We start from the raw sequence: 19,346 nt of genomic DNA on the forward strand, positions 1-19,346 counted from the left end.
CTCCTGTTCTGTATGGCCGTTGAAGACTACCTAAAGACACATCTTGAGCTCCCTGAGTGCCTCTCCTCTGAGACCAGAATAGGCTGGTTTTTTTCCTCTGTGGTACAGTTCCTGTTCATCTTTCCTTAGGCAGTAATCTTCAACTGTGGATGATCTGTGTCTCTATTCACGTGTTTCAAATTAACTGATACACAGCCTGGTCTTCTAAAAAACTGTTAATGTCTTTGTGGATTCAAGTATAAAATCAATATTAAATTCAGCTAATGATTAAACCTTTTCCAAAGCAACTGAAAACGTGTTTAAAATTCACATACTTGCAAGCTGTCATTGAATATTGGTTCCAGGGTTTTTGGAGTAAGTTTGAGAAAGGTTTTTTCCCAAACCTTTAGGGCTCCGTGAGGCTAAAAAACCAGGTGCATCCAAGATCTGATTTCAAGGCAAGATTTACTACTTTACGAACACAAACACGATACTTGGTCTTAATAGAAAAATGACATCAGATACACCCAGAGTATGTTTAGCAATGAGATAGTTGCCAGTTTGGCACAAAACGTATGTTTTTAGGAGCAGGGAGGCGAAAAATATACTATTTCTTACATTTTGGTACATCAGGAACACTTGTTCGAATAATATTTTGCTCGAATTAAGCCCGTTAGTACTCTTTTAAGTGTAAAACTGTAATACTTGTCTTGAGTTCTGACCCTAGTGTTTGATCTAAATGACATTTCATACAATGTCTTGACTAGTGTACTGTTCTGTACAGAATTTAAAATGTGATGGTTTTAGTATGAAACTTGGTTTGATATGTGATATAACCTATTCAGAGTTGTATATTTAAAATCAAGGAAATTTTGTGTGTGTGTGTGTGTGTGTGTGTGTGTGAACTATTTCTACTGAAGAATGTATTTAAATTAAAATAATTAAAAATAAACCCCATGAAGCATTGATCTGCTAACTGGACAGGTCAATTATCTGAGCTGTGTGAATAACTTTGCCAGGGAGCTCAGAAGCATACCACTGAAGAGGCATTTTGCAAATAAGAAAGTGGCAACTTCGACATTAGAGTTGGAACTACACAGTCAGTTCCAGAAGGAGCTGTGTGCCCTACTCCACAGGAAGACCCCATTTCGTGAAGACAGACCTGTCCTTTCTCCTTGCTGAATGCAACAAGTCTCTTACAATCCAGCAGTGCAAGGGTAGTATATTTCAAACGCACTGGGTGTGAATTGCACTTTGAACTTGCCCATCCCTTTTTCGGTTAAATCTCTTCACATAGCTACTGGGGCTCCTGAGCAGTCCATCTCCTGGTCGGAGCCGTCCCCGCAGGACCTGGAGCAGAGCTGTAGGGAGCTGCCGTCTCTTATGGTAGATGTGGCCCATCACAATATACCTGCTGCCTGAAAAAAAGTAACCAAAATGTAAATTCGTAGTGTCTTTTAAATGCCAAGAAACAGTAAGAAAATGCGAGGCCGGCAAGGAATGCCTAAGCTTGAATCTATTATCTTGCTGCACATGTTAAATCTCAGACATTGCACCGTCAAACAACAGGTGGAAACAGTCTAGTGACCTTGTGAAGATAACCAGATTATCAACCTGTAACCAGCCAACATCACAGAACAAAGGCCCTACTCACAATATATCAGGAGGATTTTCCAGAGCACACCTCTAGAAAGATGTGGGAGCGGGTATTTACCCCCCTCCAAAAAAAGGCCATGCTAAACTTTTTCTAAAAGCCTCTTCTGTGTCCCTCTAGCAACCTTGTTTCGTCGCTCACTCCACTTACCAACAAATATCTGAGGGCCCGCTTTGTGTCAATGCATGCTGTTCCCACCTTTAACCAGAGGCACCGGGAGGCTGATGGAGCGTAAATCGGAGTGGGAGAAATAATACCCGTCGTCTAAATTCTATTCATTTTAGACTACTCCTCCCCCCCAAAAAAACGGTACTGGGGTAACAGACTGGGCTATGGCATCCAAGTTACAAGTGGTGGCATAAAGTCCGTATATAAAGTGGTGAGATCAGTTTCAATACCAGGTTTAAATTCTGGACATGGCTTATTGCAGCTGGAGGAGTCTAGGGCTAATATGTGGACTCGGAAGAAAAACCCGTCCGGAGTGATGTACAGGCGGTTCATCTTGTACAGCCCATCCCGGTCCACCAGCAGAGTCACCAGCCGGATCCCTGTGCCGAGCACGTCCACGTCATGCACGATTCCGTTCACTGCTGCTTTCAAAAAACAAAGAGTTTGGAGAAATGCATAACGCTCATTTCCTCTCTTTCCCCAGTGAGTTTTGCACACATCACGAAATAGTCCACATGGGCCTGGGGACTGCAGGATCAAGTGAGTGGGTTTCTCCAGGGTCTGCCCTAGGGGAGTCCGCGAGCACAGCCCGGCGCTCTGGGCTCGGAAAGGCTCGCCTCGCGGCCTGGGCTCTGCAGCCCGGGCCCGGGAGGAGCTGCGGGGCGGAGCTCACCGAATTCGCTCGCGCAGTAGGACTCGCGCTCGTCCAGGTCCACCCTGCAGACGCGCGCGCAGGGCTCGGCGCCGGGCTCCGCGTCCCTCTGCGGCGGGCTGAGACGCGGCGGAGGCGCGGGCGCGGGCCCGGGGGGCGGTGCGGCGGCGCGCGGCCGGTTGGGGTGGGCGGGGCCGGCGGGAGTCTCGGCGGCGCGCGCGGGGAGCCGCGCGGCCGGGAAGCGCAGGGCCCGAGCGCGTGAGCGCCGCGGGGAGTCCTCCAGCGCGGGCACGCGGCGCGGCGAGGCGCGGTTCTCGGCCTGCGCGAGGCGGGGGCTCGGCGGGCCGGCGGGCGCGCGCGCGGCCTCCCGGAAGCCGGCCCGGTTCTCGGCGGGCGGCGGGGGTTTCCGGCGTCGCGGGTCGGACCAAGCGCGGGGAACGGCCTCGGCCGCGCGCGGCCTCCGCGGGACCTCAGGGACCGACTGCGCCTGGGGCCCCGGCGTCTCCTCCGCACTCGGGCCGCCGCCGGGGTCGGGCTTCCTGTTGTGGGGCGGCGAGGCTGTAGGGAAAAAAAGAGGAGAGGCCGGGGAGGCCGTCAGGGGAGGAGAGCCGGGGAGAGGAGGGGAGAAACCGAGTGGGGAGGGTGGGGGGGGAAGGTTAGAGGCGGGGAGGGGAGACCCTGTGGGGAGGGCAGGGGAGGCCGAGTGGGGAGGAGAGGAGAGGCGGGCGAGGTTGAGGGGGGGGGGGAAGGCGGGCGGAGGGTCGGAGAAGCCGATGGGCTGGCGGGCGAAGAAAGGGCTCTGGGAGGGGAGAGGAGATGGGGACAATGTAAACTTAGCAAGCACCTGCGAGAGGAGCGATGGGGGGGTTGGGGGAGAGGCCGGGAGACCTGGAAGTGAAGGCAAAGGAACGGGAGGGGGAGAGGAAGGCGCCCTTGTGGTAAGGAAGGCGCCCCTGTGCGCCACTCCGCTTCGGGTCCGAGTGGAGCACAGGTTTCCTAGGCCCCAGGGAAAGACTGAGATGAGCGTCTTGCCCTCTAAGAATGAGGCCAACTAAGAAAAATGTTCTCACCACAGGGGAACGTTTCATTTTGTTAAGGAACCTTTTCAAATCTATAGCTTTTAAAACTGCAACAACCTATTTGTTCTAGGACTAAACACAACTGTCAACTGTGGTTAAATAATAAACTCCTTTTGCCGTTTCTTTAATATATATATAAACATCCGCCTTTTTGCTATGTACAATTTGTTGAGAAAGTACCAAGAGCAAACCCCAGGGGGAAAGGTCTCATATTACAGGTTCTCCTAATTGTTTAAGCGCCCCTGACAACAGAGCTATTTGGTTTTCCCATCCGTGTTTACACTGTCATCTTGGTCTCTGTGAGTGGATTTTTATCTGGCTTCTTGGACACCACTTACTAGTAAACTAGAGCTAAGAAAGATTTTTAAAGCATGGCTGGGAGGCCGAGGCCCCTGGTTGAGTATGAAAGCACACACACACCACTTACATTTCCCTCTTCCCTGGTGGAGAAAAATCTCTTAAATGATACGGCATGAAAACAATTTTTTTTTAATTATTAGTGATTTTCCCCAGCTCTGCAGACAGGTTAGTGAGCAAACTTCAGCCAGCTTGGAAGCTGGGCAACTTTCCATGCACAGTTACACAATATCACCTCCCCGTTTGCCTGGGTCCCAGTGCCCTCCAAAGAGGCGCAAGAACCTGTCTTTATTTTTCTTTTTCTGTTGTCTCAACGGCTGGTTTTCCGCATTTCTCTCCTCTTGCATCGAAGAGCTTGGTCTGCCCCCTCGCAGCTCTTTCAACACTTCATTTAAAGTGATTTGTCTTGCCCAATTGACAATCTCCTTTAAAATCAGCTTTCACCCAGCAATAATAGCTGGTTATAGTTCATGTTTTTGCAGAGAGGTTGATTCTGACTCATTATGTCCAACGTTGTCGCATACACAGCTGAATAAAGTTCTGGTAGATATCCAATTCCTGACTGTCAACTGTTGACCTCACAACTGCTTCCCCATTGATATCACCATCTGTTGTCATGGGAAAGATTGTCTGATATTTGGGTTAAATGCCACTGAAGTCATTCAATTTCCATGTGGAAAAATAACCCAAAGTAAATTGCCCCGTGAGGTGCGGAAGCTGTTTTTCCCAGAGATAGTGAATCGAGCAGAAGAACATCCAAATCAAAGCAAAACAAAAACCTCTCCCCGCAGAGAATCCCTTATTTCATTATTTCATTCCCTCCGTAACTTATTTTCGTCTCATGCACGAAAGTGTGTGTGTGTGTGTGTGTGTGTGTGTGTGTGTGTTAAAGACTCAGGTATCCCGCGGGCCATTCGCTGGGGCTTGCAGCGAGAGGGGAGAAACGTCCGATTTGGGCTCCCCTTCGCCCTCAGCCGCGGCGGGCGCACCCAGCGCCCCGGACCGCCCGCGGCACCCGGGCCCCCGCGCAGGGCGGACCCCGCGCTCCTCCCGGCGCCCGCCGCCCGCCGCGTCCTGCGAGCCCGGCCCGCACGGCGCCCGAAAGGCACGCCGCGACCCCTTTTGACACTTTCCCTCCTCTGTGATGGAGCAACTACTTAACATGCAAAGTTTTCTCCAGCCTGCCCGGCTCGCTCGAGATCATTTCAGTAGCTGAACTGGCTTCTTTCCGAAAAGGCTGCCAGGACACACAAAATCTTGGGGACACAGCTGGCTCCTTTCGAACACGAACACGGACCCGAGTCCCCTCTCCTGCACGCTCTGACCCCTTTCTCGTCCCGCCCTTCAGCGCGCCCTCTCCCCCGTCCTCCACCCCCCACCCCAGCCCTGCTCCTCTCCCAGGACTCAGCATTTCACCGATCTTACCTTTTCTCTCCGCCACTGGGGCTTCGGGAGATGATCCAACGATCAAACAGAGGAGCCAGAAAGCTCTAGCTGTCATTTTCGTAGACACGGTTCCCAGGCTCTAAAACTGAGCCTGGGCTTTTGCTCTTTCTCTCCCCCCACCCCTTCTCCACACCCCCACCCCCGTTCATGCTAATGAGGGGCAGCCTTTGGGGAAACGGGAATCACTCACTGAACAGACCATTGGAACAAAACCGAGCTGCAGGGAGTTCTCCCACTTCCTAAGGGGGACAAGCACATGGCCTCTCAAAGTTGTCCCTGCGAATGTCTGTGGGCAGTGACAACATCAAATCCTAAACTTGAAACCCGTGTGGGTTTGCGCACTGGGGAAGGGGGGAGGGGAGGGTGGGGCAAGTGGAGAGAATAAGGATGTTGAGGGGCTGAGGGACAGGGTGGGGGAGAAGGAGTGATAGGAAGTTTTTTCCAGATTAAGTCAACAACAAATAGGCAGATTAGTGCTGAAGACCATTTGGGCTTGTGGAAGGGATTCAAGATGACAGGAAAAATTCATCAGGGAATGTATCAGGGGTTCTGAGAGAAACCAAGCCTAGGTTTGGTTAAACTATTTTACTATGTATGCCATTTTTATATTCTAGAACCAGAAGGAAAAACAGCCTTGAGCAAAATACTCTCTCTTCTCCCTTCTCCTTTCCTGTCTTTCTTTTTTCTTTTATTTTTTCTTTCCTCTCTCTCAATTGAAATTAGTATCTCGTTGGCTAGATTCATCAAGCCCATGCTGAGTGCCTTTTACCCAACCAGGTGCTAGGAGATAAAAATGAGAAAAACACCTCCCCAGCTCTCTCGTGATGGCTCCTCTCCTAGAGAAAGGTAGATCTTTTGTTGTTTCTCTCTCTCTCTCTCTCCCTCTCTCTTTCTTTCTAAGAAAAATAAACTCATTCGCTGCTTAGGTCTGAATTCTTGAAACGACTCTGTATATGAGTCCTGAGCTAAGGACCCTCTTCCTCAGATTGATCAGAAATAGCATTCACCAAGGGTGGGAGTGTGGGGTGTGGATAAGCTCACGGTAGTAAACCCACAGCCTTACCAATGTGTGTCTCATTTCAACAGCTTCAAACCCAAAAGGAAGGGGAAATGCACTGAGGTGAAGGCATTTTATCTGAAGCATATGAGCCAACAAGTGCGATGCAGCTGCTGAAAGAAATAACAAACTTTTGCTGCATCAATATCTTCTGTCTCAAAAATAATAATGCTAGTGAACTGACCAGATTCAGGGGGGATCATGTTTTCAAGAAAGACACTGGAAAGCTTGGAGAACAATAGGGGAGTGAGAAGACTTGGCTCCATCACCAAGTTCCTTCACAGGAACTGAGGCTAAACAGCCTAGGCGCACAAAAACATTTGTGATATTTTGTGAAAGAACCAGTAGGCAGGAGTTATAAGATGACATGTTTAATTCCAATTTAAGAAAAGGTATTCTAACAACCAAGATCTCCAAGAAAGCAGGCTGGTGACAATGGAGCCATAGTGGGTATCCAAAGAGAATGTCATTCACTGTAGAGCAGGGGCGCCCGGCTGGCTCAGTCAGAAGAGCACACCACTCTTGATCTCCAGGTGTGAGTTCGATCCCCATGTGGGGTGAAGAGATTACTAAAAATAAACTTTAAAAAAAAGTACTGTAGAACAGTTTCCTGAATTAGGTGTCCTGTGGTTTAAGGGATTCAGTGAGGTAAATATGTTCATCGAGAGAGGAGCTGGCTGACTAGTCACAGGCTGATGATATGTTGGAGGGGATCACTGTCCTCTGTAGTTTGATCCTCAACTTTCTTTAGCTTGAAACTCATGTCAATTCATCAGATTTGTGGTACTGACTCATATTAAACAAACTCATAAGAAGAAGATGTATAAACCAGACCATCATTCATTAATTTGCAATGGAGAGGATATGGTAAAGATGATTCAGCAATCTCAGTATTAACCAGAAGTTTGTTTGTTGAGCACTAAATTGAATTGCAGCTCATGGTGGGCTAATCTTCCTCATTCGGGTTTTAGAGGAGTGAGTTCTCTATTTCCTCCAGAAGAGTAAAATCTCTCCAGTCACTGCAAAGCCTGTGTACGCAAGAGTCAGGTCTCCAGCCTCTGGAGGCTTGTGTTCTTGAGGCCCAGTTTACAGATATCCTTAGACCCTCTTCTTTCACATGCTCTTTCTTTAAGTCAAGTGGAATAAAATTAATTAGGCTTAAGCTTTCTCGTTTACAACCACATCTCAGACATACCTGCTTGCTTGAGATTATATTCAAGTCACCCAGATCCAATTTGGGGTGTTCCCGAAACTCTTCTGTTGCAGGAATGTTGTGAATGCCCCAAAGCCCACACCCTGAAATGTAGAGGCAGAGAGCCGGCTGGATGGCTCCCATAGGCTCTTAGAGGCTTCCAGGGTGGCACCAGCCTGGAAGAACTTGCCAGAGTCCAGGGTTGGGTCTTGGGCAGCATCTGGCTCAGAAACTACACTGATGGTGGAAGGCACAAAGAGCTCAAGGAGACTGATCCACGTAAGCCAGAATGCCACTTTATTAATTTACAACGAGAAACCGACTCCGGCAGAAGTGCATACTCATATCAGCTTGGCTAGCGTTGTCTTTCTATAAACAAGCCACATGGGAAGTCAAATTATCATCAGGGTGCTTGGTAATATAAACCAGAGCAGGGGGAGTTTGTCAGAGGATTGGAATGTTTAACGGTATTGGTTTTTTGTAGCCTAATGTGTCTGTCTTCATAATAGGTATATACACTTGTCAGGTGGAAGAATCTAGGAGCCTAACCGCCTTTCTCTCCCCTGCCAATTTCTGGTATTTTTAGTCTATCTTTCCGCTTAGCAAATATTTATTGAGTGTCTACTATGTGTTGTATAATAAAGAATTTGTGCCAGGTTCCTGGCATGGAGCTTCTAAAACCCTTGGAATTTCCTAGATGATAGAAGTGTCGTAGTGACTCGTGAGCTTCCTGGATCACACCTGAGTTTTTGCTAGTGCGGTGACTCTTGGAGGGCTCCTTGATGGCTTCAGGATGGGAGCTGGTCACCAGAGAGACCAACCATGCGATTAGAGGGGCAGAACTTTGAGCCTGCCTGACCTCCAGGGAGGGGAGAGAGGCTGTAGATTGGGTTCAGTTGGATGGTCAATGATTTAATCCATCCGGCCTACATAATGAAACCCCAATGAGGGGCGCCTGGGTGGCTCAGATGGTTAAGTGTCTGCCTTCGGCTCAGGTCATGGTCCCAGGGTCCTGGGATCAAGCCCCTCATCGAGCTCCCTGCTTGGTGGGGAGCCTGCTTTTCCCTCTCCTTCTACTGTTCCCCCTGCATGTGCTCTCTCACTCTCTCTGTAAAATAAATAAATAAAATCTTAAAAAAAAAAAAAAAAGAAACCCCAATGAAAACTCCGTGGAGCTTCCTGGTTGGTGATGTGCTAGGAGGGCGATGCTCCCTAATCCATGGAAAGAGAACACTGAAGCTATGCATTTGGGACCCTTCCGGATCTCATCCTATGTGTCTCTCCGTGTAGCCGGTCCTGATTTGACTCCTGTATGATACAATTGCGATCCTAAGTATTGTGCTTTCTTGAGTTCTGTGCGTTGTTACAGAAAATGATCTCACCTGAGGGGGATCATGAGAACCCCAGGTCTGCAGCCAGGTGGTCCGAAATAGGAGCGGTCCTGCTGTGGAGCATGCCCTTTAAATAGTGGGGTCTGCACTAACTCTGGGTGGTTAGTGCCAGAATTGAACTCTAGTCCGCAAGTGGGTATCAAAATACTATGTTCCAGACACTGTTTTAGAAGCCAGACATCTCAGTCATAATCATTCTTTAATAAGAGTACAATAGTTGCTTTGGTTTCCATTAGGTAAATCACGGTCACGTTCCAGTTCTTCGATTTCAGGACCATCTTGATGGCGACCAGGCTCTCCCCAAATTCTTCAGACTTTCAAAGACAACCCCTAGGCTTACTCCCACAGGGATCGGGCTCGATCCTGGGATGTAAGGACATAAATCCTCCCCTCACATGGCTCACTGCGGAAAACAACATTCAGTGGGAGAAGATGCTGGAGAGCCTCCACGCCCTACAGACAAACTCTCCCACAAACAACGGTGAGTCCAGGAGAGGTTGTGAGTAGCTGGTTGTTGTTGTTGTTGTTTTAACTCTTTGTTGTATTTTCCTATCACTCTACATTATTGTAACAGAACATTTGGAAAATAAGAGAGTAGACACAGGAACTACAGAATGTAGGCCTCGCTTCGCTACCCCTGCGCCCCACCATCCTTACAACACCTCCATATATTTCTTCCCAGGCTCCTTCTTGGTTATCATTCTTCCACGGGTGTGGGCAGAGTGTCTACACTATTTTGGATCCTGTGTTGTTCACATGACACCATGACAGAAAGGCTTCCCCATTTTATGTTTTGTGCATACAATTTTTGTATCCAGCTCTTATTCAATTAAAACTGTTCAGGGCGCCTGGGTGGCTCAGTTGGTTAAGCGACTGCCTTCGGCTCAGGTCATGATCCTGGAGTCCTGGAATCAAGTCCCGCATCGGGCTCCCTGCTCAGCGGGGAGTCTGCTTCTCCCTCTCCCCCCTCTTGTGCTCGCTCTCTCTCTCATTCTCTCTCTCAAATAAATAAATAAATAAAAACTGTTCAAAATACTATTAAAAACTCTTTGCAAATGTGAGATCTCATAACTGCCTAATACATTGTCATTTGGACAAACCATAATGTGTGAACATTTCAGGCTGTTCACAGTTGTAAACCTTTCTGTGTCCCCATCATTAGAGGAATGGATATATTGTGACATACTGGAACAAAATAGAGCAGGGGTTTGGATCTTTTGGTTTTTAAAGATTTTATTTTTACATAATCTCTACACCCACCATGGGGCTTGAACTTACAACCCGAAGATCAAGAGTTGCATGCTCTACCCACTGAGCCAGCCAGACACCCCTAGAGCAGGGTTTCTTCACCTCAGCACTATTAACATGGAGGCCAAGATAATTCTTTGCTGTGCTCTGCAGGTCGTTGACCAGTCTCCCTGGCCTTACCCACTGGGTACCAGTGCCCTCCACTTCTAGTTATGACAATCTATGCTGTCTCCCGACAATGCCGAATGTCTCCTGGAGACAAAATTGTGACCAACACTTGTTGCCATAAACCAAAGAAAATAAATGAGCTGCAAAGAAAAGCAAAATATGGATCAATCTCATAAACATGATCTCAAGTAAAAAAAGTCCGACACAAAATACTATATACTATGTAATTTCATTTCTATAGGTTCATAAATAGACAAAACTAATTCAAGGTGCAAAAAGTCAGGGTGTTCTTGGGAGTAGGTACTGGAAAGGGTATGGCAGGGGTGGGGTGGTGGTTTCTGAGGTGCTGAAGTGTTCTAATGATTGACGTAATGATTTTTGATATCTTACATAAGAAATGTTACTAGTTTATATAGTCAAATCTGTTGGCTGTTTTTTTCTGATATCTTCCATCCCTTTATAAAATCCTTTAAAATGTGTATAAGTAACACATATTCTTTGCAGAATAGATAATAAGAAAAAAGAAAAAATCAACAACAATCCTATTATCTAGAAATAACTACTATGGATATTTCGGTATATCAGTTTCCAGACTTTTTTCTACACATATATGTGCATGTAAATATGTTACATAGTTTCTTTATATAAAAGTGGGATCATGGTATATAGATACTTTTAACATGGTTTTTATTAAAATATTAATGAGGGGCACCTGGGTGGTTCAGTCAGTTAAGCCGGCTCAGGTCTTGATTCCAGATTCCTGTGGCCAGCTCCCTGCTCAGTGGCGGGCCTCCTTCTCCCTCTCCCTGCTTGTGCACTTTCGCTTTCTCTCTCAAATAAATAAATAAAATCTTTTAAAAAATGTTAATGAGATGTCAACATCTTTCTATTTCATTGAGTATGGGATTCCATCATTTGGAATATTTCTTTTTAAGATTTTTTATTTTTAAGTAATCTCTACACCCAGTCTGAGGTTTGAACTCACGATCCCAAGATCAAGAGTCCCATGCTCTTCTGACTGAGCCGGCCAGGTGCCCCATGGTCATTTTTAATGACTGAATTCCTAGGCATTGTATTGCTGGGTCAAATATATGATAATTTCAATGTTTTTGCTACATATTGCTGTTTTGTCCCCCAAATATGTTGTATCAGTTCACACTGACCAGCAATCAATGTAGGTATGTAATAATGCCTATTTCTCCACATTGGGATATCAGATCATCATTATTTGATATCCTTGCTGTTCCGAAAAGTTTTTTTTTTTTTTTTTTAAAGGGTTTCTGGAATGCCTGGCTGTCTCAGTCAGAGGAGCATGCAACTCAATCTCCGGGGTTGTGAATTTGAGTCCCACACTGGGTGTAGAGATTACTTAAAAATAAAATATTTTTAAAAAATAAAGAAAGAGTTTCTCTTTGTTGTAATTTGCGTTTCTTTAATTGCTGGTGATATTGTAGATTTTCTCATGGATTTATTTGCCATTGGATTTCTTCTTTGGCCAAATGCCTGTTCTTAGTCTTTGTGTATTTATTAGGATGTTCATTTTCTTTTATGATTTTGAGAGTTATTTCTAGCCTAAGAATTTTAACTCTTTGTCCATTATATATATTGCAGATATTTCCTCACAAAATTGTGTTGATTTTTAACCTGTTAGTGATTTATTGGCCATCAAATTTTTAAATTTTGTACAGTAAAATCCATCAGTCTTTTGTTTAACAATGTCCCCAGTGTTTTGTGTCATGCTTAGACGTTCTCCAACTCAAAATTATATATATATATCAGCCTCTGTTTTTCTAGTGCTTGTTGTTAAATCTTGGTTCCATCTGGAATTTATTTGGATATGTAGTATGAGGTAAGAATCTAATTTATTTTTTCTAAAATAACTAGAAAGTTGTCTAACCCAATTGACAAATAAATCCATCCTTTCCTAAATTTGAGATGTCATCTTTAACATAGAGAGTATTAACTTCTAATAAATTTAGGTCTATTTCTAGATTTTCTCTTACTCCCTCTGTCTACTCCCATGCTTATATGCCCATATTTGGACATTGTTATAATTATAGTGATATTATAATACATTTTTCTTTTCAAAAATTGTCTATCACAGTGTTTTGTTTTCCCAAGTGAACTCTGCTAAATTTTAAAAATTCTGTTGGATTTTTTGAATTTGTATTAAATGGATAGATTCATTTGTAAAGGAATTGACAGCTGTCCAATATTGTCTTTCTGTCCATGAAAATAGCATATCTCTATATTTCTTTGAGTCTTCTTTCCTCCATTAGGATATTATCATTTTCTTCATCTAAGCTCTAAACACATCTTCATGTTAAATTTATTTCCTGGATATTTTATATTTTTGATGTAATGTAGCAAAGTTCTTTTTGCCTTTTATATTTTCTAACTGCTTTTGGTAGATGTATAGAAAAGCTACTAATTTGTATATCCATACATTTTGTATAATCCAATTTGTGTATACCCAAAAATATTCCAAACTATTTTCTTTTTTTAAAGAAATCTCTACACCCAACATGGGGCTTGAACTCATGACCCTGAGAACAAGAACCACGTGCTCTTCCAACTGAGCCAGCCAAGCACCCCCCAAACCATTTTCAACTGATTCCTTTGGGTTTTCCCAAAGGAAACCGTGTAATCTAAAAAATATTTTGCCTCCTCTTCTCAAACCTTTAACTTTTTTATTGCATTGATGAGAACTTTCCAAACCTTGTTGAATAATATCAATCATAGTCATCATCTTTGTTTTATTGATATTTCCTCATGTATAGAGACTACCTCGTGTTTCACTTTAAAAAAAAAGATTTTATTTATTTATTTGAGAGAGAGAGAGAGCGCACACACAAAAGAGCAGGGGGGAGAGAAGCTGACTCCCTGCTGAGCAGGGAGGGGCTGGACCCCAGGACGCTGGGATGATGACCTGAGCCAAAGGCAGATGCTTAACCGATGGAGCCACCCAGGCACCCCACAATTTATTTTTTTAATACAATTTTTTTATCTAAGCTCTATGCCTGATGTGGGGCCCGAACTCGTGACCCTGAGATCAAGAGTAGCATGCTCTACCAACTGAGCCAGCCAGGCACCCCAAGAAGCTGAGAGATTTGCTCAAGATAGCTTGTTACTCAGTGGCAGTATTTGGGATCAAACTCAAGTTCTTTTTAAAAATAAGTATTGGGGCATGAATTCAAGCCCCATATTGAGCAGAGAGCCAGATGTGGGGCTCGATCCAAGGACCTGGGGGATCAGGACCTGAGCTCAAGGCGGACACTTAACCGACTGAGTCACCCAGGCACCCGAAATGTTTCACTTTCAAGTGACTAAACACTTGATTTTGCTTCAAGTGCATTAAGCACTGTCACTTCCTTAATATTGATCTTCTTTGTAAGCTCTATGCCCAATGTGGGGCTGGAGCTCACAACTCCAAGATCGAGAGTCACATGCTCTACTGACTGAGCCAGCCAGATGCCCCTAAATAGTGATCTTCTGATAATGTCTTCTATATATTTTATCTTCTCCATCATCATTTTAATCTCTTTATCTTTTTCCTTTTCTTTAAAAAAAATTTTTTTTAGTTTTATAGTTTTATTTTTCTAAAGTAATCTCTGTACCCAACGCAGTGCTCGAACCCATAACTCCACGATCAAGAGTTGCACGCTCCTCTGACTGAGCCAGCCAAGTGCTCCTTTTTCTTTTTCATTCTAGGAGACTTTCTTGACTCTGTACATCATGTCACTGATTTCATGTTCAGTACTATCTACTCTGCCTTTGGCACCTTCCAAGAGGATTTTAAAGCTAAGGATTTCTTATTAGTTGGCTTCTTTTTGGGTTCATCCTATTGTTCTTTCATCTCAGTCTACTCCCTTCTTATAATTTCCTAATTACAAGGACCATATCTTCTTTTTTTTTTAAGATTTTATTTATTTATTAGAGTGAGAGAGAGACACAGCGAGAGAGGGAACACAAGCAGGAGGAGTGGGAGAGGGAGAAGCAGGCTTCCTGCTCAGGACCCTGGGATCATGACCTGAGCCGAAGGCAGATGCTCAACAATTGAGCCACCTAGGCGCCCCAGGACCATATCTTCTTGTATTTATCTGAGAATGCCTAACTGTGTCTTGAAATTCTCTTCAGGATTCTTTGTCATCATTATTTGAGGTGTGCTCTTCCTCTGAACATTTTTAAGGGAAGATATTTTTATTATGAAATATTACAAGCATTTAGAAAGTTATTGAGAATAATATAGTGAATACTTGCATAAGCATGACCCAGTTTTGTCAAATCTTAACATTTTTTCTATATTTGCATCATATTTTCTTAGTATTAAAAATTACTCTCATGGGGCGCCTGAGTGTCTCAGTCGGTTAAGTGTCTGCCTTCGGCTCAGGTCATGATCTCAGGGTCCTGGGATAGAGCCCTGCATCGGGCTCCCTGCTTGGCAGGAAGCCTGCTTCTCCCTCTCCTACTCTCCCTGCTTGTGTTCCCTCTGTCACTGTGTCTCTCTCTGTCTGCTTCAAAAAATAAATAAAATCTTGAAAAAAAAATTACTCTCCTTTTCCATTATTCCAAAAATTTTACTGTGTAAAACAGGGTCTAATTAAAAAAGAAACTACTGGGGCGCCTGGGTGGCTCAGTCAGCTAAGCGTCTGCCTTTGGTTCAGGTCATGATCCCAGGGTTCTGGGATTGAGCCCCGCATCGGGCTCCCTGCTCAGGGGGACTTCTGCTTCTCCCTCTCCCTCTGCCTGCCACTCCCCCTGCTTGTGCTCTCTCTCTGTGTCAAATAAATAAATAAATCTTAAAAAAAAAAACAAAAAACAAAAACTACTGGTTAGTCAATATAATTGAGGTATAATTTCAGAGTAAACATTTAATTTTTAAAAATTATACATATAGTTGGTAGTAGTCAGTCTCCAAGATGGCTGGCCCCCAATGACCCCCCACTTCCTGGTATTCACACCCTGTGTGGTCCCCTCTCACATTGTAGCAGGACTGGTCTGAGTCCCCAATAGCATATGGAAGAAGTGATAATATACACTTCCAAGATTAGGTTACAAAGAGCCTGAACTCTTATCTCGGGTATGCATTCTCTCTTTCTTTTAGATCATTTACTCTGAGGCAAGCCAGCTGCTAAGTTGGGAGGACACTCAGGCAGTCTATGAGAGGCTCATGTGAAAGAACTGACAGCTTCAGCCAACAGCCAAGAAGTGGGCTTGAAAGCAGACCCTTCCCACTTGAGTCTTCAGATGAGACTGCAGCCCCAACCCACAGCTTGACTGAAACCTTGGAGAGACCTGAGTAGAATCACCCTGCTAAAGCACTCTCAGATTCCTGGGCCACAGAAAGTGTGATTAATAATGTTTATTATTTTAAGCTGCCAAATTTGGCGGTAATTTACCTTGCAGCAATAGACAACTACTACACAGCTGAAGCCCCTTATGTCCTCCCTAATCCAATTTTCTTTCCTTCCTAGAGGTAATCATTATGCCGAACTTGGGGTTTCTACCATTCTCTTGGATGTTTTCTCCTATTATGACTAGAGCAACTACTGTTGTTAAAAAAAAAAAAAAAAGTCTTATGAATTAATTTTGAAGGTTTTAAAAAAATTTTAGTTCCAAATTTTGGAACATATATATAAATAAATATATATATAAACAGGTACTTGTTCAATAAATAGTCTTTTAAATTAAAGATAATAAAATTGGGGGAATTTCCTTTCTTAATTTGGGTACTTCCTTGTCTAATGTTACAATGAAATAAAAAAAGAACATCTATTGTTAATAATAATGATGATTATAATAATAGCTGGCACTTACTGAGCACTGTTCCAAGTATTACGTCTTTACATCAACCTAGGAGCTGATGCTTTTATTATCTTAGTTTTATAGATGAATAAGGCACATAAAGGCTAACAGCTTACCCGAGTTATACAGCTAGTAATCAAGTGATACCAAAATCATTAGCCACTCCTAGTGCTCTTTATATAAGGTAGAAAGAAAAAGGGAAAAAGAACAAATTAGCATAAAACATAGTGCTAGAGGCCTCCTCTACAAATGGCCATAATAGCTGCCTTCTCCTATTACTTATTCCATGTTCCCCTTACCCAGAGTTGGGCAGAGCCCTATGCCTGGTACGGAGACCCAAAACTTTATTCCTGTAGGACCTGAGTTCTTGGCATTTGCTTTATCTGGTTGCTGTACTTTCCCATTAACCAGGTTTTTGGGACAAGGGCACACTAAGATGTGCCCCTGGTAAATCCTTGGGCTCCAGACGTTGTCTAGCAGGGCCATTTTCCACTTGGTAATTGTACCAATCACACAGGCTAATTCAGTGACAGTCCTAGCTGGGGCTGCTCCAACAAAGTACCATAGACAGGGTGGCTTAACCAACAGACATTTATGTCTCATAGTTCTGCAGTTCTGGGGCTGAAAGTCTGAGATCAGGGTGCCAGCATGGTTGGGGTTCTGATGAGAGCTCTCTTCCTGGCTTGCAGAAACCTCCTGCTGTATCTGACAGAGAGAGAAAGGAAGAGAGAAAGAGAGAGAGACTCCATCCTTATGACCTCATCTAAATCTAATTACTTCCCAAAGGCCCCCCCCTCACATCATAACATTGTGAGTTACAGCTTCAATATATAGATTTTGGGGGCGCCTGTGTGGCTCAGTCGTTAAGCGTCTGCCTTCGGCTCAGGTCATGATCCCAGGGTCCTGGGATTGAGTCCCACATCGGGCTCCCTGTTCGGCGGGGAGCCTGCTTCTCCCTCTCCCACTCCCCCTGCTTGTGTTCCTGCTCCCGCTATCTCTCTCTCTGTCAAATAAATAAATAAAATCTTTAAAAAATATATATATATATATTTTGGGGTGACATAAACATTCAGCCCATAACAGTGACTCCTTTGTCTTCAGCAGCATGAGGAATCCCAAATGGCCAATGGGAAGTCTCAGCTTCCAAATGAATGGACCCATGATGGTGTTTCCCTGTCTTAACATTTCTCCCTTGGGCACTAGGACCTCTGGACCCACTGAGTCCCAGATCACTGGCAAGGAAAGCAAAAAGTTCTTCCAGTGAGTTTTTAGGGGTCATAGTGGGAGGCACCACTCCCATCTCTCCTTGGTTCCTGCACTGGTAAATCCTGGCAATGTCTAAATCTGGAAACGGTGGTGCTGGTAGAAGTCCTGAAGTCGAGGAAGGCAAATCCATACCCAGAACACGAATCTGTCCCTGTGAGGACAAGGCGCTGTCCACACACCCCGGTGTTGTCATTGCAAACAAGGGATCATTGTTTTGCCTCTTAAGTTGCGACCCTCCCCTTGGAGAAGCGCCCTCTGTTGGCCTTTCCTAGCATCTGCGGCCATGAGCATCTAATCGGCCTGTTAGTTCCTCACTGCTTTCGGTAGACTTTGTAGCCCTTTCTCCTTTTATTTGAAGAGTTTCAGATGTCTCCTCCTAGTGTCATTGATGATGTTTTTTGTGGTTCTGCTTCTCATTCCTCTTGTTGCTTTTGTGGGACGTCCAAGAGGAGTAGAGAAAAATGTCAACTTTATTGTAGTTTTAACACTGGAATCTGGTAAGTTTCAAAGTATGATAATTCTGAATGTTAATCTTATTGGATTGCATTTTAATATTGATTCTGGCACTTATTCTGACGTTTTTAAATGAATTTTGAAAATTTGGACTGAGAATACTAATAAGCGTCTGTATTTAGTCAAACCTTTAAAAAATTAAAATTCCAAAGTAATCCAGTATAAAAAGAGGCACAACTAACCAACAGTGTTAGAAATAAGGGTACTGGGCGCCTGAGTGGCTCAGTCGGTTAAGCAGCTGTCTTCAGCTCAGGTCATGATCCCAGGGTCCTGGGATCGAGCCCCGCATCGGGCTCCCTGCTCGGCGGAGAGCCTGCTTCTCCCTCTCCTTCTGTCTGCCCCTCTGCCTACTTGTGCTCTCTCTCTATCAAATAAATAAATAAAAATCTCTAAAAAAAAAAAAAATAAGGGTACTGGTCACCCTGGAGGAGATAGTGATTGGAAGGGGTCAAGGGTCAAGGGGGGCGTCTGCAGTGAGTAAGATCCCCTTTCTTGATCTGGGTGCTGGTTATACAAGTGTGTTCAGTTTGTGAACATAACTGAACTGCATGCTTATGATACCTGACTTTCTTGTATGTATGTTACATGTTGATAATAATTACTTTTTTAACTCCAAAGTAGAACAGCCTACAATTAAAAATAAATCTGGGTGCCTGGCTGCCTCAGTTGGTGGAGCATGTGACCCCTGATCTTGAACCCAAGATCTCGGGGTCGTGGGTTCAAGCCCCACATTGGGGGTAGAAATTACTTTTAAATTTTTAAATTTTTTTATTTTTATTTTTTTTAAAAGATGTTATTTAGGGGTGCCTGGGTGGCTCAGTCGTTAAGCGTCTGCCTTCGGCTCAGGTCATGATCCCAGGGTCCTGGGATCGAGCCCCACATAGGGCTCCCTGCTCTGCTGGAAGCCTGCTTCTCCCTCTCCCCCTCCCCCTGCTTGTGTTCTCTCTCTCGCTGTGTCTCTCTCTGTCAAATAAATAAATAAAATCTTTAAAAAAAAAGAACCCTCAACAGGATTTCACCTAAAAATTACACGTGGGGGGCGCCTGGGTGGCTCAGTCGTTAAGCGTCTGCCTTCGGCTCAGGTCATGATCCCAGGGTCCTGGGATCGAGCCCCGCATCGGGCTCCCTGCTCGGCGGGGGGCCTGCTTCTCCCTCTCCCACTCCCCCTGCTTGTGTTCTCTCTCTCGCTGTGTCTCTCTCTGTCAAATAAATAAAATCTAAAAAAAAAAAGATGCCAGTTGGCGCAAGTGCCGATTTCTGGTTGGAATGGTGACAGCATGTTGGAGCCAAGTGCTGACATGCTTTGGTTCAAGGGATGGAAAGTCACCTGTAAAAAGGCAATGGCCAGTGGAACCATTGCTGCTTGAAGCT

The 19,346-nt window shown here is 44.7% G+C and overlaps 1 protein-coding gene and 1 long non-coding RNA gene across 2 annotated transcripts; one reads left to right on the top strand and one right to left on the bottom strand.

The window, feature by feature from the left end:
- Nucleotides 1-425: 425 nt before the first annotated feature.
- Nucleotides 426-5,640, bottom strand: C15H17orf58 (chromosome 15 C17orf58 homolog). Its single transcript, XM_031023975.2, has 4 exons — nt 5,315-5,640; nt 2,475-3,011; nt 2,032-2,223; nt 426-1,397 (listed from the first exon to the last, which is right to left on the bottom strand). The coding sequence occupies exons 1-4, from the start codon at nt 5,388-5,390 to the stop codon at nt 1,207-1,209; spliced, it is 996 nt and encodes a 331-aa protein (XP_030879835.2). The 5' UTR covers nt 5,391-5,640; the 3' UTR covers nt 426-1,206.
- LOC115939582 (uncharacterized) lies at nt 2,217-15,958 on the top strand. Its single transcript, XR_004074366.2, has 3 exons — nt 2,217-2,341; nt 9,212-9,456; nt 15,496-15,958. It is a non-coding gene; the product is annotated as an uncharacterized LOC115939582 (long non-coding RNA).
- Nucleotides 15,959-19,346: the final 3,388 nt, after the last annotated feature.

This window comes from Leptonychotes weddellii, chromosome 15 (assembly GCF_054177405.1).
Source record: "Leptonychotes weddellii isolate Sample4059 chromosome 15, ASM5417740v2, whole genome shotgun sequence".
NCBI lineage: Eukaryota > Metazoa > Chordata > Mammalia > Carnivora > Phocidae > Leptonychotes > Leptonychotes weddellii.